Source organism: Giraffa tippelskirchi, chromosome 4 (assembly GCF_054371585.1).
Source record: "Giraffa tippelskirchi isolate mGirTip1 chromosome 4, T2T-mGirTip1v1.2.pri, whole genome shotgun sequence".
In the NCBI taxonomy this organism is placed as follows: Eukaryota; Metazoa; Chordata; class Mammalia; order Artiodactyla; family Giraffidae; genus Giraffa; species Giraffa tippelskirchi.
Genome location: NC_137278.1, coordinates 188,145,782 through 188,170,031, shown reverse-complemented (window position 1 = coordinate 188,170,031; position 24,250 = coordinate 188,145,782). Strand labels below are relative to the sequence as shown.

At 38.8% G+C, this 24,250-nt stretch overlaps 1 protein-coding gene across 6 annotated transcripts; it reads left to right on the top strand.

Moving 5' to 3' along the window:
• Positions 1 to 262: 262 nt before the first annotated feature.
• MGST1 (microsomal glutathione S-transferase 1) lies at positions 263 to 22,570 on the top strand. 6 transcript variants are annotated; one of them, XM_081483365.1, is made up of 4 exons: positions 263 to 355; positions 7,500 to 7,647; positions 10,482 to 10,576; positions 20,315 to 22,570. In XM_081483365.1, the coding sequence occupies exons 2-4, from the start codon at positions 7,522 to 7,524 to the stop codon at positions 20,559 to 20,561; spliced, it is 468 nt and encodes a 155-aa protein (XP_081339491.1). In that variant the 5' UTR covers positions 263 to 355; positions 7,500 to 7,521; the 3' UTR covers positions 20,562 to 22,570. The 6 variants fall into 6 exon arrangements, with proteins under 6 accessions (XP_081339491.1, XP_081339492.1, XP_081339490.1 ...); XM_081483366.1 differs by having other exon boundaries at positions 263 to 359; XM_081483364.1 differs by having other exon boundaries at positions 263 to 370.
• Positions 22,571 to 24,250: the final 1,680 nt, after the last annotated feature.

Here is a 24,250-nt window from a genome sequence, read left to right as displayed (position 1 = left end):
CTGTTTGCAGCTACATAAACTTGAAAGGTCCCCAGGCGCTGCAGCGGGCAAGTGGCCTTTGGGGTTGAGAGCTTCAGCCCGCGCGGAAAAGAAAGAGTTCAGAAAGCACAACCGGTGGGCGGAGGTTACTTCGGGAGAGAAAAATCAGACGATTTAGGGGAGGGGTTTGGCGAGGTCGGCCTTTGTGCTTTCCGCGACCCAGAGCCAGAAGGGGAGGAAATTAACCAGAGGGGGCGTGGCCTCTGTGTCCCGCCAGCCCAGCGCAGTGAAAGTTTCACCGCTTCCGCGCGACCCGCTTCTGGGACCAGTTCGCGGTCTTTCTCCTGCTCGGATTCACAGCACCTGCTCGGGAGGGGTGTGTAAGCAGAGGGTAAGATGAGAGAGGGTGGCGGGCGGGAAGGGGGCCGGGGTGGCAGGTACAGGCTTGGGGGATCTCTGCCGACCTGAAACTTGTTTGCATAGAGTAACTGCTAAAAGTTTGCTTTTCAATCCATTACTTTTAAAAGGGAGTTTCATACCTTTACTCCCCAACCCCGTAGATAAACTGTCAAACTCCAGGAATAAAACTTGAGAGAATAAGTCTTTTTGTGTTTAAGTGATGATTTGCCCACTTTGAATTCTCAAGCCAAGGGAGCATCCACTTGGGAAGGGCGCCTGTTGAGCTTTGGGGGAGTAAAACGTGAGCTCATATAACAGCAATCGAGGAATGCTGCAGTTTAAGCAACTTCTGTTCATCCTAAGGGGGTAAAATCCTGCAGAACTTCTGAGATCCAGGACAAACTGGCCTTTGCATCTCCTGAAAGATAGAACTTGCTTTTCTTGGTTCACTTTGACAGGCCAGAGAAACATCAGCAAGGTAAAAATAATAGTAATAATGAACAAAGTACCGGAGGACCTGAATCAGATCCTATTAGCTGAATTAGATATCGTTAGAGTCAGTTGACTGGAAAGCTAAGGATCAACCCCCCTGGGAGGGTTCTTGGGGGTGAGGGGTGGGCCCAGTCTGGAGGTGGAAGCCCTGTGGAAGGAGTAGAGGAGAGAGAAGCCCTTCCCTGGGAGTTAAGGCCTCATCTGTGACTGCCATTGCTGGACTTGGGCGTGGGGGCCAGGATGCCTGCAGATTTTATCTCCCTACATTCTTTGAAATAGTCACAAGCCCTTTTGGTAGTCCGGACACCACTTTTTATTTTCTCCTCTTCCCTCTGCTGTTTACTCTCTAAAAAAGTGCCAAAGTGGGCTGTCTTCAAACATTATTGAATAGCCTTTGGAAACTTGTCCAGGCCCCCAGCTAACAGGCTTTAAACCAGGCCAGCCCAGTGTTCTCAGAGCCCTAGCCTGCTGTGAATACCAAAGTAGACACACCTTTTGCATTCTCTGGGAATTAGGCTGGTATTGAGTTTTGCTGTCTTCTGAGGTTTCCAAAATAAGAGGCCTGTGTGTGTGTGTGTTGACCATCTTTGGCCATCTTGAAAAACAGCAAGTTGGTCCAAATTTGCATATTACTTTCTGTGGCAAGGGCGGTTTTTTTGAGGGTTTGTTTGAGAGTGGAGTTTCTTAAATGCTGATACTGGAAAAGGAAGTCAGCATAGTTTCCTGAGCATAGTCCCCCTCCCCCCACAGCCCAGCAGCATTTCCACCCCCCACCCCGAACACCTGGGCCCTGAAGCATAGGGGGCCATGTCTGCAGTCACTCAGTCTAGTCAGTAAATTCTAGAACTCACAAACAGCATGGAGACCACTGAATTGTCTTTTCTCTTTATCTCACGGGCAGTGTTCTGTTGCTTTAAGAGCATCTGAAATTGCAGAGTCATGACCATGGGAATGTGTGCTCACATTTTCTGTATGTTGCACAATATTGGTGGAAAAAGGATGCCATAAATAAGAGAACTTTGCTCTTTTTGGCCAAGAGCCTATAAAGAGAAGAGGACTATTTCTCAGTTAATAATATCTATCACTAAACTGTGATAGACAATAAGGCGGTGGGGGTGGGGTTCTGGGGGGAGGGTGAGGGGGATAAGACAGGAAGGGGATTTGACAGAAAGAATTTCCCAAAAGACCAGGATAGTCCAGAATTCTTCTCCTTGATGGTGGATGGCCTACAGGTTCAATATTAGAGAAAACTGGGTTCCAGTCTTGGGCCCTCCACTGTGAATTTGGGTCAGATTACTAATTCTACTTCTCTGGGTCTCAGTTTCATTATATGTTCAAGGTAGAGACAAATATTTTCTCTGACTACTTGAATTTCTCCAAGTTCTCAAGAGAGATAATGCTATGGCCTTTGAAAACTCTGAAATTGTATCCTCAATGCCTAGAACAGTGCCAAGGTAAGAGCTTATTTATTCACCAAATACTTACCTAGCACTTACCAGGTCCCACTGCCTTTCTTTTTTATTTTTATTTTTTTTATTTTAAACCTTTTATTTAGTACTGGGGCATAACCAATTAACAATGCCTCGACAGTTCCAGGCAAACAGTGAAGGGACCCAGCCACTCATAGGCATGCATCCACTCTTTCCCAGACTCCCCACTTTATGCTTTATTCACTTAATGCTCCAAGAGTTTTGTGAGGTTGGTGGTTTTATTAACCTCATGTTGCAGGGAAGATTAGTTAATCACAGCTGGTAAATGACAGAATTGGATCCACTACATCCAGTTCTGGAGTCTGTCTTTGTCCTTTGTAAAGGCACCCCCTCCACCTTAGGTGACTGAGTCCCCCTCCCTGGTGAGATAGGTAGATATATTCTCTATTATGTCAACCAGTGTTGGACAATGAAAGGGACAACACACTGTCCAAATAGAATTCATCACTGGAATAATTTCTATAACTCATCACCAAGTTTCATGTTTTGCTCTGCTTACTTTTCTTAGATAATTTCTACTGCATTCCTTGACTACTCAAATCACTGAACACTTTACCCTCTGAAGTATTATTACTGCTCTACCGCTCTCCTCTCTCATGATGATATTTCATGAACAAAGCTTCTAGTAACTTCTTTTTGGAGTGCAGTGCAATGGCATGATTCAAATTCAAGGCAGCTTATCGACAAATAAACCTTGAAAAAAAAAAAGTTTAGACTAGTGCCGCCTAATTTCATGCTATAAATGACTCCTATTTCTTAATGTCTTACCTTTAGCTCTGCTTAACCCACCCTCAGATATGCTGGGAGTGGACCACGTACATCCTGAGAGGCTATTTGTGGGCCCACAGAGTGCGGGATCAGGAGCTCAGTATTGGCCATCTCCCAAAACCACAGACTGGAGGAGCTAAGCCACATTCTTGGTGATTCTCTTGGAAATTCTCTCTGTGAAGTGCACTTTGTACTTTGTTCACATTTAGCGAAAAAAAAAAATCCTGCTGTTGACCCTTGTCCCCAACTGCTCAAGATTTTGTGTTCTTTTCCCAGCAACAGGCTGAAAGTTTTCCACTTTTTCTCTACTCTTTCAATGCCCATGTTCACTGAGAGAAAACCATCCTCTCAACTTTTCTTTCACTGCTAAATGCATTTCATTCTGAGAACATTGGTGAAGACCTACAGCAACCTGTTGACTTTTAAAACTAGGGTTGGATAGTAGCACCTCCTACTTGATAAACTTTTCTTAAGTTGGTTGTTTTTTTTTTTTTTTGATTAACCTCCCTGCTGTGTCTGTCCAGAGTCATAAGATTTAGGGATTACTTATTAAACTAATTACTCCAAATGCACTGTAAAGAAGAATGCAGTTTATTCGTGACTCCTCCCCACCCCCATGCTAGAACAATAGTAGATACATTAAATGTTGCAAAAAGTAAGGGGTGGAGGCTTCCTGGCAGTCTAGAGGTTGAGACCTTCCCATGTGGGCAGGTGTGGGTTTGATCCCTGTTGGAGGTGGGCCACTAAGATCTCACATGCCTTGGTGACCAAAAAAAAAAAGCCCCATACAACAGAACCAGTGTTTTAACAATTGGTTCTTTGTCCAGCAACAGTTGGGGAAAAAAAAAAATCCACATCAAAAAAAAAATCTTTAAAAATGTTACTAAAAGTATAATATTATCTTGCACTGAGAAATGTGGACTGAAAAAAACATAATGTGAGAGCTATGAGTTCAGTTTTTGTTGAGGCTTACTGAGGACTGTAGCCCAGGAGACAGCCCCTCAACTAGCTTCTCTAAAGCTGAGGAACTAACTTCTCTAAAGAGGTAGATGGGGAAGTCAGTATATAAATGGTTTTGGTAAAGGGGGTATGTGCAGTCAAACCCAGATCTTGGTAGAAGGTTGCTGCTGGTTATGAGGAAAAGGTGTCTCCATTAATGATTTTAGTGCTTTTCTAGGTATGAGAAGATGCAAGAAATTTGGCTCATAAAAATTTCTCCCGGAAAATATCTAACTATCAAAAGCCAGTTTTGCCAGTTTTCCTAGAACACAGAGTGACTTCTTTCTGATAAACTCTGAACTCCTTTCAGGGCATGATAAAGATTCTCATAGAACCAGATGACAAGTGACAGTCTTTAGCTGGCAGAATTTGTCATACTTGCTTTCAAGACTAGTGACTTGTGGAGGTGGATTAATTTGCTACTGTGTGTGTGTGTGTGAGTGTTTAAACTAAATGCAGCTGATCCTTGAACATCATGGGGGTTGGGGTCCTATCCTATGGGTAGGTGAGAATCCACGTATAACTTATAGTCACCCCCTCCTTATACACAGTTCCTCAGTATCCATGGCTCTGCATCTGCAGATTCAACCGACTACTGATTGTGTACCACCCTGGTATTTAGTATTGAAAAAAATCCAAATATAAGTAGATCCACATGGTTCAGATCTGTGTTGTTCAAGGGTTAACTGTACATTTCTATTTGCCTGAACCCAAGGAGGCTATTTTTAGCCTACCTTTCAAAATAGAGATTGCTTAGGAAGCTTTGGGTTTTTATTTCCAAAATGGGGCTAATACTTTGTAGCATAATTGGAAGAATAAGGAAGATAACTGGTGGAATGGGTACTGGCCCTGGTGCAGGTGTAGGGTAGGTGCAGGGTAGGCAGTCACTCAATGTTAGTTGAATCAGAATTAAGCAGTTTGCAGTCTCTTGAAGGAGATAGTGCAGTGTGGTTGGTAAATGAGATGTGAAATCAGAGACTTGGGTTCCTGTGCCAGTGTGGCTGCTCAATATCTGTAATTTCCATTTTTTTTCATCTGTAGAATAGATATACTCATGAGGATTTTAGTCTTATAGAAATTATGTAAGGTAATGCATGTAAAGTACATGGTATAATATAGCCAAGTCTTATAAAATTAAATATATATGTATTATATATATATATATATATAGACATATATGTAGACTTATGTCACATTCAACAGTAACATACAGACAACAGGATGACCAGTAGTAGAGTCTAGAAAGATATATAGGTTTATAGATTATTGATAGATGGATAGAATGATTAGAATAATTGCTCTAAATAGGTTGCATGCAGGGATTGCGTTTTAAAGACAGGAACAGATATGTCTACAAGAGACAACACTCCATGCTAAGCCGGTAAAATGGTGTTTAAGCTTGGGTATGAGAAAAGATGGGCTTCTCAGGTGGCACTAGTAGTAAAGAACCCACCTGCCAATGCAGGAGACATAAGAAAGGCGGGTTTGATCCCTGGGTTGGGAAGATCCCCTGCTGAAGGGCACAACAATCCACTCCAGTATTCTTGCCTGGAGAATCCCATGAACAGTGGAGCCTGGCGGGCTATAGTCTGTAGGGTTGCAGAGAGTTGGACATGACTGAAGCGACTTAGCATGCATGCACACATAGAGTCATGATAAAAGATGTGTGTTTATGTGGAAGAAAGAGAAGGTGTAGGTAGTGGGGCTGATACTAGAACAGAGGAGTTTAAAAAGAATGTCAGATAGTGCAGAATTTCAGCTTTTCCCTAAATTCTTACCCACTTGGATTTGAGAATCATCTGTGTACCTCTTCTTCCTCCTCCTGAGCACTTCTCCAGTTACTCTTCCAACTCTAGATTCATGGAGTTACATTCCATTTACTCTTGACAGCTTTTCGATGGGAGTAAATATAGAATGTGAAGTGACCTGAAGAGTTTTGTAAAGCTAATCCTCCTCCCCTTGTCCCTTCTAGGAAAGTATCATAAATGCCTATTTCTCTCCCCACGTTTGCAAGCCTTTTATTTTATGTTTCCATTATCCTGTCTCACCCTCTTCACTTGTGTTGGTGTGAATGATGATCCTGGTCGTGGTGATAGTGATGATCATGATAAGGAGATAATAAGCTTTATCGAGGGTTTTCGTGGACCCGGCACTGTGCTAGGTATGTTCCACATGTTATCTCACTTAAATCCTGACAATAACCCACTAAGTTGGGAGATGCCGACTCAATGGAAAAGACCCTGATGCTGGGAAAGACTGAGGGCAGGAGGTAAATGGGGGCGACAGGATGAGATGGTTGGATAGCATCACCGATGCAATGTACCTGAGTTTGAGCTAACTCTGGGAGATGGTGAAGGACAGGGAAGCCTGGTGTGCTGCAGTCCATGGGGTTGCAGAGTTGGACACGACTTAGTAACTCAACAACAACTATTCCTATCTTACCAACAAAGAAATCCAGTTTCACAGAGGCTAAATCTCTCAAAGACAATAACCAAGTGATGTGATTGGAATTCAAATCCTGGAGTCTGAGATCTTGATTACCATTGAAATGACAACAGATTATGAACTGGATTTATAAAGAAGGGCATGTATTAGAATTTAGGCATTTCTACTCAAACATTAATGGCACTACTATGTACATAGTTTGATGTTTTGAAAGAGATCCATGGATTCTGGTTTGTGTCCAATTTGTGGCTCATCTTGATGCAAAATATGGTTTTATTCTAGCTTTAGCGAAGTTTACCTATGTATATTTGCTTGTGATAACCCCTGTATTTTCACACAGTACTTATTTGATATGTTCAAGCTTAATGATATAGAACCAGAAGAAACCAGGGATGGGGGTGAGATGAATTGGGAGATTAGGATTGACATATATACACTATTGATACTATGTATAAAATAGATAACTAATGAATGAGAGCCTACTCTATAGCACAGGGAACTCTACTCAGTGCTTAGTTGTGACCTAAATGGGAAGGGAATCCAAAAAAGAGTGGCTCTATGAATAGGTATAGCTGATTCACTTTGCTGTACACTAGAAATTAATACGACATTGTAAAGCAGCTATACTCAATAAAAACAAAACAAAAGAAATCCATGGCTAAGAGCAAAGACTATTACATGTATTTCTTGACTTATATAAAAAGAGTAGCTTAAATAAATGATTAAAATGGAAAAAAAGAACTAGAAAAAACATGATACTATTCACTTAAAAAAAAAATCTAAATGCTTATTTCTTCTTCAAATGACCCAAAATATCTTTGAGAACAATATGGTTAATACTGTAGTATAAGGACATCAAGTGACCATCAAGTTATTTGCGGTTATTTATGTCTTGTTTTTTCCTATCTTGTCTAAAATCTTTTTAAGATTCCAGACCAAAATCAAAAAAATGGTCAACCTTTCGCAGCTAATGGAGAATGAAGTATTCATGGCCTTTGCCTCCTACGCAACGATTGTGCTTTCAAAAATGATGTTAATGAGCATTGCAACTGCATTCTATAGGTTGACAAGAAAGGTAAGACATGGGAGGCAGTATTTTGTTTTAACAGTTGGGATTCTGGAAAGCAATTTTCTAATTTTTTTTTGTAAAGCCCAACGGCATATTGTTTAACACTGTAAATGAATATGCAGTCAGTTAGTCCAAGTGGTTCTGATATATTTACGGAATAGGTAGTTTCTCCCAGAAATCAGTAAATGGTGTTTTGTTTGCTTGTTTTTGTTGTTCAGTTAGCATATGAGATTTCTGAAGTATCAGATTTTTCAAGGAAACTTTGTGATTTTGAAGTTAATTTTGCTAACTAGAGCTTAGAAAATAGTCACTTTCTAGACAGTGAATTGGTGTTTTCAGCTCTATTACAGATCAGGTATATGCCTTAGGGCACAAAATTAAGTTCTTATTGTTATCAACAGAGTCTCTATGATTGGGACAAGGCATTTGAATTTTGTGTGGTTATGATTTCTTAAGTGGATAGTATTTCTACCCAGCATTATAAGAATTTTTTTTTTTTTAATGTGGAGGCTTGGGGAAGGTGGTAGAAAGTTTTGAAACACATAACCCATATACAGGGGAAGAGCTTCCCCGATGGCTCAGTAGTAAAGAATCCGCCTGCAGTGCAGGAGATGGAAGAGACATGGATTCAATCCCTGGTCTGGGAAGATCCCTGGAGAAGAAAATAGCAACCCATTCCAGTAGCCTAGCTGACTAGACATGGACAGAGGAACCTGGCAGGCTACAGTCCATGGGGTCGCACACGACTTAGTGACTGAGCATGCAACCTGTATGCAAGCAGGTTTTGTGACAACAGTGATGGGGTAAAGCAAAGCTACAAAGTTAGATGATTTTCACTGGTGTGACTCCTGTGCCTGTTCACCAACTTCTTTCTTTCTTTCTGGAAAACATCATTTCTCTCTCTTGGTCCCTGTCCTGAGTTTCTGTCCTCCAGAGCCTTGCTTTTATTTAGAAGTCACAGTCCTTCCTAAGGTATTTCCTCATTACTGTCTTGAGGTATCATTCCTTCCCAGTGATGTTTGCATTTTAATGGGGCACATATCCACACGGGTAAACCTCTAACAGGGTAAAGTGTTTGAGCCTCTGGCTATGAAGTGGCTGCTACTACCAGGTCTTGTAAAGAAACCACCTGCCAGTGCAGGAGACACAAGAAATGCGAATTTGATCCCTGAGTCAGGAAGATCCCCTGGAGCAGGAAATGGCAACCCACTCCAGTATTCTTGCCTGGGAAATCCCATGGACAGAGGAGCCTGGTGGACTATGGTCTATGGGGTCTCAAAAGAGTCAGACACAGCTGAGAGGCTAAATAACGAGCAACCACCAGATCCACACTATCCTCTAGAAATACTGTGGCATCAAGGACAGCAGAAATGTTGCTTATCTTAGAAGAAAAGGGGAAAGGAATTCAAATTTGTGAAGTGCCAGTGATCTATGCTAGGCACCGTGACACTCTGTATGTCAGGTCATGGAAGCATTTCACATAATTGTTAGCATTATCCTGTGAGATGAGCATTACTCTTCCCATTTTATGGATGAGGAAATCAAAATCAGAGCAGTTAAGTAGCTTTCCCAAGGTTACACACCAGCCGAGGCTGAGGGGCTGAGATTCAAATTCAGATTGGTTTAAACTCCTATTTCAAGCACTTTCCATTGTAATACATTATTTACTTATTCAAAATCTCTTTATTGAACATCCAGTATGTGCCACGCATTTATTTCAGAACCAGACAGACAGATCTGCCCTCAAGAGCTGATCAGTTCTCCTCAACATCTTTATCTGAAATAAACGGTCATGTCATATTAAGAAAAATACTATAATATTTACGAAGTTTTTCAGCTTAAATTAAGGCTAATTTTATAGCTCATGTTTTTCTTTATTATAAATCATTAAATAGTGGGACATAAATATTTTCAAATGCATGTTTCAAGTTTCAGGGAATGGGGAAATCATTTCAAAGAGCATAATAATGACAGGAAGGACTATGTGAAAATATGCCCTGGAACATGTGCTAGGTGTTTGTAGGAATGCAGTTCAACTTCTTACATTTCACTGGATTGTTCAACCTAAAGTTTTAGTTAATTCAGAAGGAAAAGAGGCACACATATCCTAACAAAGTACAAAACACTTTTCCTGTCCCCACTCTTTTATGCTACGTGCTTGTTCTCTGTATCTATGGCAAATAAGCTTATGACTTTCATATGAGCCAATCAGTTGAAAATTAGGTTCTCAAGGAAAAGTGCATCAACATTACTATTAAAAAATGCCAGTTCACCATAATAATAGCTTTTTATTATTTTAATGAGGACTCAGAATTATGCTTTTTTCTGGTTTTGCTGTCTTTTCACTGTTTTTATATATTGGTTTTTATTTAAGTTCTTATTTATGCTTCTCTTTAAAAACTTTTTTACACTGTTATTAAAAATTCAGGTTTTAAGAAGAGATGCTTTCTCCTGTGTGTATGTGCTCAGTTGTGTCCAGCTCTTTGCTACCTTATGGACTGTAGCCTATCAGACTCCTCTGTCCATGGGATTTCCCAGGCAAGAATACTAGAGTGGGTTGCCATTTCCTACTCTAGGGGATCTTCTGGACCCAGGGATCAAACCTGCATTTTCTGTGTCTCCTATGTTGGTAGGCAGATTCTTTACCACAAAGCTACCTGAGAATCTGCATGCTTTCTCCTACCCCTGGGTTTGATCTATAGCTCCCAATTTTTTTTTTCATGACGACCAACTTGGATGCCTGTATTTCTTCTGATAAAATGTGAATATCAGGTAGAGTACCCCTCATGTTATTTGGTATTTGAAATAGGTTTTTTTTTTTTTCTCGGTATTTGAAATAGGTTTTTGCCAACCCAGAAGACTGTGCAGGCTTTGGCAAAGGAGAAAATGCCAAGAAGTATCTTCGGACAGATGACAGGGTGGAACGTGTTCGAAGGTAAACCAGTGTCTCCTGAAATGACTCATTTGATCACAGGATGTTGGTCTCAGAGTCAAGTGAGGATGTTGGGGTCTTGAAGAAAAAGAAAGAAAAGTCAATCATTTTACCTACTCTGTATAATTACAGAAAATTAGCGATAAAGAAGTCTCCAACTATCACTGTGATTGCATGTATTTCCAATTTAGCTTTTCTGTGCACTTTGTTAGGGTTAATGACTTTGTTCTATGTAGGGATTTATCAAAAGTAATGACAGGTAGGAGGTGAAACGAGGACGGAGGTTGAAGAACTAGGTATTTTTTGCATAAAATGAAAAGTATGAACTTGGGAAATCTCTACCTATCTTCTCTCTCTCTCCCTCCTTTGTAGATATTATATTTAATATACAGAGAATTCAGTGAGCAATGTAAAGCAATAAGCCAAGATACCATCTACCCAGCTTCCTAATGATACCATTAATAAACTTATTTTAAAAGCACATTCAATCCTAGTTCTGAAGGTATATTTCTTAATCCTTGTCATAAAGTGATCTAAATTACAAACTTTTTCTTTCATCTTTACTGAGGCTTAATTGACAAAATTGTAAGTGTACAATTTGCAGTGTACAATGTCATTTGATACACATATATGTTTTGAAGGAGTCCTTCCATTGAATTAGTTGACATTAATTAATGAATTTCATTAATTAACACATCCATCACCTCTCAGATTTCATCTCTCCTCCCCTCTTTTTTGGTGAGAACATTTAAATTCTACTCTTATAGCAACTGTCAGTTATATTTGCTATGTGCTCAGTTGCTCAGTAATGTCTGACTCTTTTGCGGCCCCCTGGACTCTAACCCGCCAGCCTCCTCTGTCCATGGAATTTTCCAGTCAAGAATACCGGAGTGGGTTGCCATTTCCTACTCCATGGGATCTTCCCGACCCAGGTGTTGCACTCCCATCTCTCACATCTCCTGCATTGGCAGGCTGTTTCTTTACCACCGTGCCACCTGGGAAGCCCAGCTTTCAGTTATACAGTTACACAATGCAGTGTTATCTGCTGTAGTCGGTGTGTTATCTTTTAGATCCTCAGACCTCGTTCATCTTATAACTGACAGTTAGTACTATTTTATCAACCTCTCCATATTTCCCCCAGCCCCTCGCCCCTGGCAACGACTACCTTCTGTTCTTATGAGTTCAGCCTTTTTTCCTTTCGGTAGATTCCGTTCATAAATGATACCATACAATGTTTGTCTTTCTCTGTCTTAGTTATTTCATTCACCATAAAGTCCTCCAGGTTCATTCAAATAACAAGATTTCCTTTTTTCTTTTTTTTAAGACTGAATAATATTCTAATCTTTTGGGGATGATGGTAGGTAAGTTCTGGGCTGTTCTGTGCTTTGTTGCTCAGTTGTGTCCAACTCTTTGTGACCCCATGGACTGTAGCCCACGAGGCACCTCTGTCCATGGGGCTTCGCCAGTCAAGAATACAGAAGTGGGCTGCCATGCCCTCCTCCAGGCATCTTCCCAACCCAGGGATTGAACACAAGTCTCCCGCATTGCAGGTGGATTCTTTAACATCTGAGCCACCAGGGAGGACCTTCCAAACTGTTCTCCATAGTGGCTGTACTGGTTTATATTCCTGGCAGCAATGTAGAAGAGTTCTCTTTTCTGCATATTCTGGCAAGTATTTGCTACCTCTTGTCTTTTTCACAGTAGCCATCCTAATAGGTGTAATGTGATAACTCATTTTAGTTTTGATTTGCATTTCCCCAGCTGATTAGTGATGGTGAGTACCTTTTCATGTACCTCTTGGCCATTTAGATGTCTTCTTTGGAAAAATGACACTTTGGGTCTCCCTTTTTTAATTGGATTATTTTATTTGTTTATCTATTAATTTGGGGCTCTAAAATTGTGACTTCCTTATATATTTTTAATATTAACTGCTTATCAGATATGGGGTTGCAAATATTTTTTTCCCATTCCATAACTTGCCTTTCAGTTTTGTTGATGGCTTCTTTTGCTGAGCAGGAGCCTTTTGATTTGATGCAGTCCCACTTGTTTATTTTTGCTTTTGGTGTCAAATCCACAGATATCATTGCCAAGACCAGTGTCAAAGAGCTTACAATGTTTATATTCCCTCTAGAAATTTTATGGTTTCAGGTCTTATGTTCAAGTCTTTAATTCATTTTGAGTTGATTTTTGTGTACGGTATAAGATAGGGTTCAGTTTCTTTTGCATGTGGAAATCTAGTTTTCTTGACACAATTTACTGCAGAAGCTGCCCTTTCCTACTGTGTATTCTTGGCTTCTGTGTAAAAAATTGAGTATACATGCATGAGTTTATTTCTGGGTTCTCTATTCTGTTCCATTGATCTGTGAGTCTGCTTTTATACCAAAAAAATACTGACTTGATTTCTATAGCTTTGTAATGTAGTTTGATATCAGGAAGTATGAAGTCTGCAGCTTTGTTTTTATTGCTCAAGATTGCTTGGATATTCAGGGTCATTTGTGGTTTCACACAAATTTGGGGACTTTTTGAAAAAAAATCCTTAAAAATGCCATTGGGATTTTGAAAGGGAATACATTAAATCTGTAGATTACTTTGGGTTGTGTGGACATTTTAAGAGTGTTAATATTAATTTTTCCAGTCCATGAGCAGAGAATATCCTTCTATTTATTTATATTTCTTCTATTTCTTTCATCAGTATCTTATGGTTTTCAGTATATAGATCTTTCCCCTCTTTGGTTAAATTTATTCCTAAGCATTTTATTCTTTTTGATGCTATTTTAAAGTTCGTCTTCCCCAGGTGACTCAGTGGAAAAGAATCCATTTGCCAAGCAGGAGACTTGGGTTTAATCCCTGGGTCGGGAAGATACCCTGGAGAAGGAAATGGCAACCCACTCCAGTATTCTTCCCTTGGAGATCACATGGACAGAGGAGCCTGGTGGGCTACAGTCCATGGGGACTCAGAGAGTCGGGTACAACTTAGTGACTAAACAGCAACAGCAGTAAAGTTATTCTATTTTATCCTTCCAAAAAATCAGCTCTTAGTCTCATTGATTTTTTTCTATTGCATTTTTAGTTTCTCTTTCATTTATGTCTGTTCTGATCTTTGTTATTTCTTTCTGTTACTAATTTTGGGCTTAGTTTGCTATTCTTTTTTTAGTTTCTTGATATGTCAAGTTAAGTTGTTCATTTGAGATTTTTTTCTTAAATGTGGGCATTTATCACTATAAACTTCCTTCTTAGATTGCCTTGTTGAGTCCCCATGAGTTTGGTATGTTCTGTTTCTATCTTTATCTGTCTCAAGATATTATTGATTTCTCTTGACTTTTTTCTTTGACCTGTTTGTGAATTTTCCAGTTTTCTTTTTGTAATTGAGTTCTAGTTTCATATTGTTTCGGTTGGAATAAATGCTTGATTTTGCACTTCTTAAATTTATTAAGACTTGCTTTTTTGGCCTAAGATATGATCTATCTTGGACAATGTTCCATGTGTGCCTGGGAAGAATGTACATTCTGTTGCTGTTGGATGTAAAGTTCTATAAATGTCTTTTAGGTCCATCTGAGCTAAATGATCTTTCTAGACGATCTATCCATTATTGAAAATAAGATATTGAAGTCCTCTCTAATTATGGTATTGTTATTTCTCCTTCAGATCTGTTACTGTTTGCTTTATATATTAAAGCTTCCTTGTTGGGCGCATATATATTTACCAATGTTATGTCCTCTTAATGCCTTGATCCCCTTTATCATTATATAATGAACTTTTTTGTCTCTTGTTACAGTTTGTTTTGATATAAGTATAGGTTTTTCAGCTTTCTTTTGGCTTCCATTTGCATGGAATTTCTTTTTCCACACTTTCACCTTGTGTCTATGTATGTCCTTAACTCTTCATAGGCAGCATATTGTTAGGTCTTGTCTTATTTTTATCTGTTCACTCATTCTTGTTTGATTGGAGAAGTTAGCCCATTTTGATTTAAAGTAATTTCTGATGCTTCCCTGGTGGCCCAGACGGTAAAGAATCTGCATGCATTGCAGGGGTCCTGAGTTTGATCCCTAGGCTGGGAAGATCCCCTGGAGAAGAGAATGGCTACCCACTCCAGTATTCTTGCCTGCAGAATGCCATGGACAGAGGGGCCTGACGAGCTACAGTCCATGGGGTCACAAGGAGTCAGACATGACTGAGTGACTAATACTTTCACTTCATTTCATGTACTTATTGCCATTTTGTTAATTTTTTTCCTAGTTGTTTTGGAATTCCTTTGTTCTTTTCTCTTTCATTGTGATTTGATGATTTTTCTCTAAGGGTAAGCTTTGATCGTTTTCCTTTTATCTTTTGTGTATCTACTATGAGTTTTTACTTGGTGGTTACCCTGAGTCTTATGTAAAACATCTTGTTTTATATTAATAATAGTCTATTTTAAGTTGATGAAACTTAGCTTTTAATGCATGCAAATGACTTAGTGACTAAACAACAACAACAACAAATCTTAATCCACATTTTCTAACTGATTTATTGAGAAAGTTGAGGAAAGAGCCAAGTTTATATCAAAATGAAGAATATGAAGGTGTGCACAAATGCAGGATTGAAGACTAAGTTAATCTTGAGACTGTACACCATAAGGGAATCTGCAGAAAACTTTGGAGGGGCTTCAGATTTTCCAGGAAATCAAAAGTGATAAGGCAAATATGATCTTGATTCTAAAGGAATTAGATGCTGCAGCTGATACCTGAATTAGAGAAGTAAATTTCTTTTCAGTCTCCATTTCATTATCTATTTATACTCACCAAATTGTAGAAGTGTAGTCAAATACATTCATGGTGTTTCCTATCTTACCTATTCATCATAAAACTAAATATCTAAATGTTTAAGTATGGCTGTGAAAACTCCTCACTGCTTCTTTAATATTATATAATTTTGCTTATCCTGTGAAATGTGTCTAGAATCATACCACAGTGTAGATGTGCATTAGAAAATACTAAATGAAGATGGTACATGATTTCAGTGTTTCACATGTTAGAAAAATGGATTGGCAATAAAATCTCAATAGAAAAAATTTTTCAGTGGGGAGGTCAGTCAAGATGGTGACACAGGGGACTCCTGAACTCCTCTCTTTACACTCATGTTGTTGTTCAGGTTGTTCAGTGGCTAAGTCGTGTCTGACTCTGTGATTCCATGGACCACAGTATGCCCACGAGAGCTTAGCAAAAGAAATTTTATTTGGGGATTTTAGATGCCTTCCACTCTCCCTTCTCAGCCCCTACTTCTGTTTCTCCTTGCCCATGGGATGGTATTTCTAGAGGAGAAAGCCATTATCTAAGCTGATCGTCTCATCAGATTGTGAGCAACAAATAAAATTTAGTGACAACAATTGCCCTTAGTTGTGAAAGGACTGAGTGTCCTTGAGGAGGTGCAGGGACTGTGTGTGCAGCGCCCCCTGGTGATCAGACACTGGCTTTTCAATGTGGCAAGAAAGAATTTCAAAGAGAAGCTTCTAGTTTCCAGGTGTATTTTTTGAGATCAGATCAGTTCCGTTAACAAAGTGATTTACTAAATCACTTTTGGAGATACTTTTCAGAATAAGAGTTTCCACAATCTCTCCTCTCCATTTTTAACCTAGAATTTTTCTGTTTCATTACTTCTATTTGTAATTATCAAGTTGTTTCTAATAGCATATTTTGGTGACAGCGACTGAATTTGGCTACAAAGGACATGAAAGTTATGCTCTTTGGGCGTGCAATATTGAGAAAATATACACTACACATATGGGACCCTTAATTAAAAATATAAAGTAATATGTGTTGAAATGTCAAGATAAGTAGCCTAAAGTAAGTTATTTATATTTTGGGCATATGGAAATCAGTGATGATTAGAAATCCTTTTACCTTATGCATTTATTTAATCCTATCCCATATTGTTCTAGAAAGAATTCAAGACTATACATTCCGTGTGTGTGTGTGTGTGTGTGTGTGTGTGTGCGCGCGCGCGCGCGCTTGCGGGTTGAGCAACTCAGTTGCTCAGTCATGTCCAACTCTTTGCAATCCCATGGACTGCAGCCCATCAGGGTCCTCTGTCCATGGGTTTTTCCAGGCAAGAATACTGGAGTGGGTTGCCGTTTTCTCCTCCTGAGGATCTTCCTGACCGAGGGATCAAACCCACGTCTTTTGCGCCTCCTGTACTGGCAGGCGAGTTCTTTACCACTGAGCTACCTGGGAAGTCCCATGTACATTCCTTACAAGAAGATAAAGTTGTAAGCTAACCAGGGCAGCTGAAGAAATAAGGTGAAACATTTAACATAGAAAAAAAGGGTTTTAGTACTTCGGAAGAGATGTTTAGAATAAGCTACCTTCAACGGTAGAGAATACTTCTTCATTGAGACTCTTCAGTGGGGTCCAGTTGATACTGGGAATTCTTCAAGGAAGTGGAGGATGGGATAAAACTTAAAGCTAGATGATTCCTTTCTGGCCCCGATGCATGAATGAAGCATTTACTGAGAGATTACTGTGTGTCTCACTGTCACCCCTTTTACTGGAATGCTGTAAAATGGCTTTAAGACTGACTTCCTGCCCTTGAGGGGTGTATAACTTTTCCACTGAAAAGCAGACTAACATGTATGTAGTACTTAAAGAATGATATAAAGCTATCTCCCATTAGATGTTAAGTAGTAGGATACAAGTATAACTTCCTAGGGTCTTTGGGAATATTTCATAAGGGAAGAAGTTGAAGAATGTTAGGATTTGGAAGGAAAAAAGGAGATGAGAGATCATGGCAGTTTGGAAAAATTTCTTTGCGGGAACTTGAACACACTGCTACATGCTGAGCATGAAGAGCTTTGGGTAAGAGAAAGGAGTCAGCTAGTTTGGTGTGAAGCTCCTTTTGTGGTTGGCCACCGTCTGACAGTTCTCGATGATGTATAGCAACTCTGGTTTAGGTAGGTCGATGCTGAGATCCGAGTGGCTCTGATCTGACTAGGGTGATATGACTGAAGCATCTTGAGCACAGAGCAGGGCTGGAGTTAAGGTTAGTCCAGAACAAGCTTGCACCAGGGGGCATCTGCCCAAAAGAGAAAGGACATGGGAACATGGGGTGATGGAGAGGAAGTAATAGACCCTGGTAAAAAGTGGTCATACATAAAGATGGGTGATCGTCTGCTGCTAGGTTTTGGTAGCCATCTAGGAATGACACAGAAATGAAGGAAGCTGCCCTTTTAGGATGCCTTCTGTTGTTTGAGTAGAGAAGGGGTTACAGTGGAAAGGTGATACTGAACTACAGCAGATGCTCACTGGGAGAGGATGTGCAGACAGTGGGGTCTAAAAGGAAGTGATCAACATGTACACACTGTTATATTTAGAAAGGATAACCAACAAGGACCTGCTGTAGAGCACAGGGAACTCTGCTGAATATTATGTGGCAGCCTGGATGGGAGGGGAGTTTGGGGGAGAATGAATACATGTATATGTATGGCTGAGTCCCTTTGCTGTCCACCTTAAACTATCACAACATTGTTAATCGGCTATACTCCGATATAAAATAAAAAGTTAAAAAATAAAACCAAAAAATAAGAGTGTGTAAGATGGCATAAATTAACACAGTGTGAGGCTCCATTGAAAACAGGCCTTACTAGAACAGGGAGGAATACTGTGAGACCATTTTGAGGGTTGAGGACAAGGGAAAAGAACTGAATGAAAGAAATAAATGGAGGCCAGAAAAAATGGAGAGGCCAGTAAGTTCCAAGGAACTCCTGTCCTGGAATTTCCTCCCCCCCAGCCCCCACCACTGGAGCTCTTTACCCCTCATTTTCCTTGACTTTCTTCTCTGTTTTCACACTGTATTCTATTTGTCAATTGCTTAATATAGACTTGGGGCTTCCCAGGTGGCGCAATGGTAAAGAATCTGCCTGCCAGTGCAGGAGACGTAAGAGACAGGGGTTTGATCCCTGGGTCAGGAAGATCCCTTGGAGGAGGAAATGGCAACCCACTCCAGTATTCTTGCCTGGAGAATCCCATGGACAGAGGATCCATGGGCAGGCTGCAGTTCATGGGGTCACAAAGAGTTGGACACAACTGAGCGACTGAGCGCAAACATATTTCTACATGGTCTCATCATTATAGGTTCTTTCTCAACTTTAAAAATGTCTGTCCTTTTAGAATGTGGTAAAGGAGAAAAGTAACATGGACTAGCTGGGAGGTGAAGAAATATCTGTGGTCCAGCAGGAGAATTCAAAGGATCCAAACAAATCCCCTTGATGTAATTGGTGATGTGAGCTCATCTTTAGTAGAAAATAGTGTTTCTGTCCTTTCTTGGCCACCGTGCTTTCAGTAACCCTTGGGTTGTTCCATGAAACAGAGGGAACAAGAACACTCATACCCTTTCTGTCTTGGCTTTATTTAGGAACAGGTGGTTGTTTATTTAAATCTTTCAAAATTGTTACTTATCTAAGTTACTGTTACCTTCTGCATGCCTTTATGTTATTTTTCTGTTTGTCAGACCTTAGAGATAATCTACAGAAAACAGGAGAAAGGAAAGGAGGTAATAATGGTGATCTTTGAGCAAAGATTATTTAGCAATTACCCTTTTTTTTGACTAAAAGAAAAAAGTGAAAGTGAAAGTCACTCAGTCGGGTCTGACTCTTTGTGACCCTATGGGCTGCATGGTCTATGGAATTCTCCAGGCCAGAATACTGGAGTGGGTAGCCTTTCCCTTCTCCAGGGGATCCTCTCAACCCAAGGATCAAACCCAGGTGTCTATCTTTCATTTTGAAATATGTATCAATAGCTTATAAATTCTATCAAAATCTCAATTTATAGTCTAGATTCTTAAGTAGTTTTTAACTGTGGAAACTGGAACAGGGTTACCAGATTTGAGAATTAAACACTTTATAAATATATTTATAAAAATGTATATATTTTTTATAAATATACACTTTATATTTAAAGAAAAATCTCATCAGTAATTGATGTGCCTTGTGTTCATGATCCTAGCTGGTGGTGCCATGAATTGGAGAAAAAGTTGTGTCTAAACCATGCTTTTTGTTTTCTTCTAGCTGTGGTATGAAATTCAGATCTAGGATGCGTGACTTTCCCTTTATTATTGTCTATCATGTTTGTGTATATTTTGCCCCATCACTACTAACTAATTCCTTTTGTAATTTTAGGATAGGTTGGCTGACATTTTTCCCATGTTTGAAAGGCTAGTTATATATTCTGTTATCTGTATGTGGAGAAAATGAAATTCTTGATATTAAGATTGGTAAATTGATTTCTGGTAACCTAGTGGCTTGGGTGAATGGGCAAGGATGGTATCAGTGACCATTTTCCATCCTAGCACAAGTGAGGGGAGTCTTAAGAAAGATACTAACTTAAAAGATTTTCTTCTTTTGGGAAGAAGAATTTTTGTAAGAGGAATCTTGAATTGCTGTTGTACAGACCTCAGAAGAAAAAATATTTTATATGTATAAAAATGATGGGAGTTTTATTATGTAGATGCACTTTTGATATTCTTGAAAGTGCAAAAAGCCTTCTTTCTTATATGTTGAGATACACTGAAAATAAAAGAAACAAAATAATGAGTCATTCTAAATAACAACCAGTGGATAGGGAAGCAAGGGAATTTGAGAGAAATAAAATGAATCTTACTTTGCATGTTTAAGATCCATTAACACTTCTATTTAGTTTCAGAAGAGGGGGAAAAGTGAATGTATTTCTGCTGATTTTGAAATTAGGGTTTTACAAGTCATCTTTTTTTCCACAGAGCCCACTTGAATGACCTTGAAAACATTGTGCCATTTCTTGGTATTGGCCTTCTGTATTCCTTGAGTGGTCCAGACCTCTCTACAGCCATCCTGCACTTCAGACTCTTTGTCGGAACACGAATCTACCACACGATTGCGTATTTGACACCCCTTCCCCAGCCAAATCGCGCTTTGGCTTTTTTCATTGGCTATGGAGTTACACTTTCAATGGCTTACAGATTGCTGAAGAGTAAGCTGTACCTGTAAAGAGAATCATACAACTCATCATCCAATGATTTTCTAAAAATTCTGTACTTCCAATTTATAATGAATCCTTTTATGATTTTAAGCAGGAGGGGAGCAGAGAAATTAACATAGAAAAAACCTAGTCTGCATATTAATTCCACCAATATCCTTTATTCTTGTTTTGTATTTACACAGGGCATTTGACATAATTTTTAATTCCTTTGTCTTATTCATAAAGTACTTTGTTGTAAATTTTGATTATAATTTATAACATTTGTTCAACATTTCATATTTTAAATCTTTAAAAAGAGGAAGTACATGTATGTTAAACCTATATTTCAATATTGATGAAATGGGCATATGAAATAAAGAATTCAAAGGATAATTTCATTTAGTTTTATCTTTCCCAAAATATTTTCAAAAGTTTCAAGCTACAGAAAAGTAGTACCATGAACTTTTATATATATTTCACCTAGATTTACCAGTTGTTAACATTTCCCCATATTTGCTTTAGCTTCATCACTCAATGTTTTTTTCTGAACAGTTTGAAAGTTGTTCAATTGCTAAGTTGTGTCTGACTCTTTTTGGCCGCATGGACTGCAGCACACCAGGCTTCCCTGTCCTTCACTATCTCTCAGAGTTTGCTCAAACTCATATCCATTGAGTCAGTGATGCCATCCAACCATTTTGCAAGTGAGCCATAGATACCATGCTCATAAGACACTTCACTCTAAATACTTCAACATGTATCTCCTGTGTACAAAACAGTCTCCAAATAACCATATCATTATCACACCAAAGAAATTTAACTAAGATATAGATGAACCTATTTGCAGGGAAGGAATAGAGATCTCACTTGGTGCTCTGTGATGACCTAGATGGATGGGATGGGGGGTGGGAGGGAGGTCCAAGAGGGAGGGGATATTTATGTATACATATAGCTGATTCACTTCTTTGAATAGCAGAAACTAATGAGACACTTTAAAGCAATTATACTCCAATTTAAAAGAGAAATATAACTCTAACACAATAGTATTATTTAACATACATGGTGAGTAGTGAAAGTTGCTCAGCCATGCCCGACTCTGCAACCCCATGGACTATATAGTCCATGAAATTCTCTAGGCGAGAGTACTGGAGTGGGTAGCCATTCCCTTCTCCAGGGGATCTTCCCAACCCAGGGATCAAACCCAGGTCTCCCACATTGCAGGTGGATTTTTTATCGGCTGAGCCACCAGAGAAGCCCATTTTAACATATATATTTAACATACATAGTTCATATTTAAAGTTTCCCTAATTTTCCCAATCATGTCCTTTATAACTACTTTATTTTTGATCTAGCAATCAGACAAGGACCTCACACTGCCTTTTGTTATCATTTCTATTTACTTTTCAATAAAATGGATGAGTTCTTTTTTTTTGTCTTTTATGACACTAGCATTTTTTGATGAGTTTGAGGCTGATTGTTTTACAAAATGATCCTTAATTTGATTTGATTTTGTCTATTGTTTTCTCATTCTTGGATTCAGATTAAACATTTTTGGTAATGTTGTGTTCTTCAGATTACAGTACATTAACAGACATATGTCAGTTTGTTCCATTGAAAGTGAAGTCGTTCAGTCATGTCCGACCCTTAGCAACCCCATGGACTGCAGCCTACCCAGCTCCTCTGTCCATTGGATTTTCCAGGCAAGAGTACTGGAGTGGGTTGCCATTGCCTATTAGTGGTGATCAATTTAGTAAGGTAGTATTGACCAGATTTATTAATTGTAAAGCTATCTTTTTAACTTTGTAATCATATTTGGGTGGTAAATTGAGACTGTGCAAATCCTGTCTTCCTATAAACTTTTACCCAATGGATTTAGCATAAAAAATGCTTTGTTTTGTTTCTATATAAAAATATATAATCATGAAACATAACTGTTTACAAGCCTATAAACACTGTATACACCTATACACATTTAGATTTTTTTGTCTTAAATGGAATTATGTGTGCTTAAACCTTTTTAATAAATGATGAGTGTTTAAAATAATGATATTTTTCTTATACTTGACATTTATATTATTAGTTTTTCTATCTCTTGATTAATCTTAATTCTAAATACATATTTCTTAAATAGTACTTTTAGTGGCTCTCTTGATTGTTCATTTAGGTTTACCACACAAAAGAAAAGTTACTATGTTGTATCATGTTTCATAATTTGAGAAGCTCTTAAGTTCATAAAATGTTTTGGACAATTGACCATGAGAGTTCGGTACAGGTTTCTTTTTACTTCTTTTCCTAATGTTAAAAGCAGCTTTGCATATCAGGAAAGCTTTGTGCTTTAAATAATGGGAAAGACCAAGAATTCAGAAGTGAAAAGTTCAAAATTTAAGGATTATCTCTACCTGCATAAACACACACAGACACGCACACACCCAACCTTCTGGATTTGGGTAACCTATTACCCTGTCCAATATGTACCTTATACTTCTGAGAGTTTTTAAGGTCAAATGATCTATGTACATGAAACGTACGAAGAAAGGATATTCTAAACAACAAAGTGTCCTCCATATGTAAGTTATTTAATCTATCAAGCACAAAGATTCAGTTAGCTGAGTTCTATATGAGATACTTGTTTAACCATCATCACTTCTATAATTGTTTTAATAAATTTTCTACTTCCTTGGTATTGCTTCTCAGAGTAGCATCAGAATGCACTGTGGCTATTATAACGGTTACCCACTCAGCTGCTAATATTTGATAGCCATTACTTAGTGACTATCAGGAAAAAGAAAGGACATTTAAGTTACGTATTCTGAGAGGTATAAGAATTGTGTATATGTCCAGAACATGCCTAAGAAGAAATGAAAACATCTAGAAATTACTAACTTCCATTTCTAAGTCTGAATAATAGTTTTAAAGATAATTTAAAATGGTTTCTAACTGTATATTCACTCAGAAGAGAAGCTGTAGGTGTTGGAGAATTTATTAGTGAAACTTTTAATGGGAGAGAGTGGATGAAGGGTAAGAATGTTTACTGGTTCAGTGTCCCCTGCACCAAAGAATTCCCACCTGGTCACATGACCCACTGGGGGTGGGGTAGTCTGTGCCATAAATGGCTTTGCCTTGTGATGGGACAGAGGTAGAGAAGAGATTGCACAATTTGTATTAACACTGTATACCTGTGAGGGATGTGATGAACATGCCCATGTTTCTACCATTTAATTAGAACTCTTTGAAAGCAACAATTGTGTTTCTTTATCTTTGTATATATATTTTGATTCATATACATGGACATACATATCTGTATTCACATACCCCCTTCTCGGACTCCACACAGACACACACACACAGTTAATATTATACCACCACCATCACCAGTATTAAATTAACCATTATGGATATACTTAGTAATTAGGTAACAAGTTACTTTTTCAAATTTCACCAATCCCTTCACTCACACCTTGGTGTCTCATCACTGAACCTAAACCAACTCTGTAATACATAAGTCAAGATCTTTCTGCAGAAGTCAAAAGGTATTTATCTGTAATTCTTATAGTGATGGGAGTTTTAAGGGAGAGGGTGAGTGACTCTCAAATGGGGCTGGAGGATGGGGCGGGTTTTATCAGAATCTCTACAGCTAGCATCTACACACACACACACACACACACACACACACACATACACACACACATATGTATATATATATATGAAATCTATGTTATTT

Coding starts and splice junctions, on each gene's coding strand:
- MGST1 (XM_081483362.1), top strand. CDS start 7,522: ATGGTCAACCTTTCGCAGCTAATGGAGAATGAAGTATTCATGGCCTTT. Junction 7,681..10,481: donor GGCAGTATTTTGTTTTAACA/GTTGGGATTCTG, acceptor TATTTGAAATAG/GTTTTTGCCAACCCAGAAGA. Junction 10,577..20,314: donor AGGGTGGAACGTGTTCGAAG/GTAAACCAGTGT, acceptor TTTTTTCCACAG/AGCCCACTTGAATGACCTTG.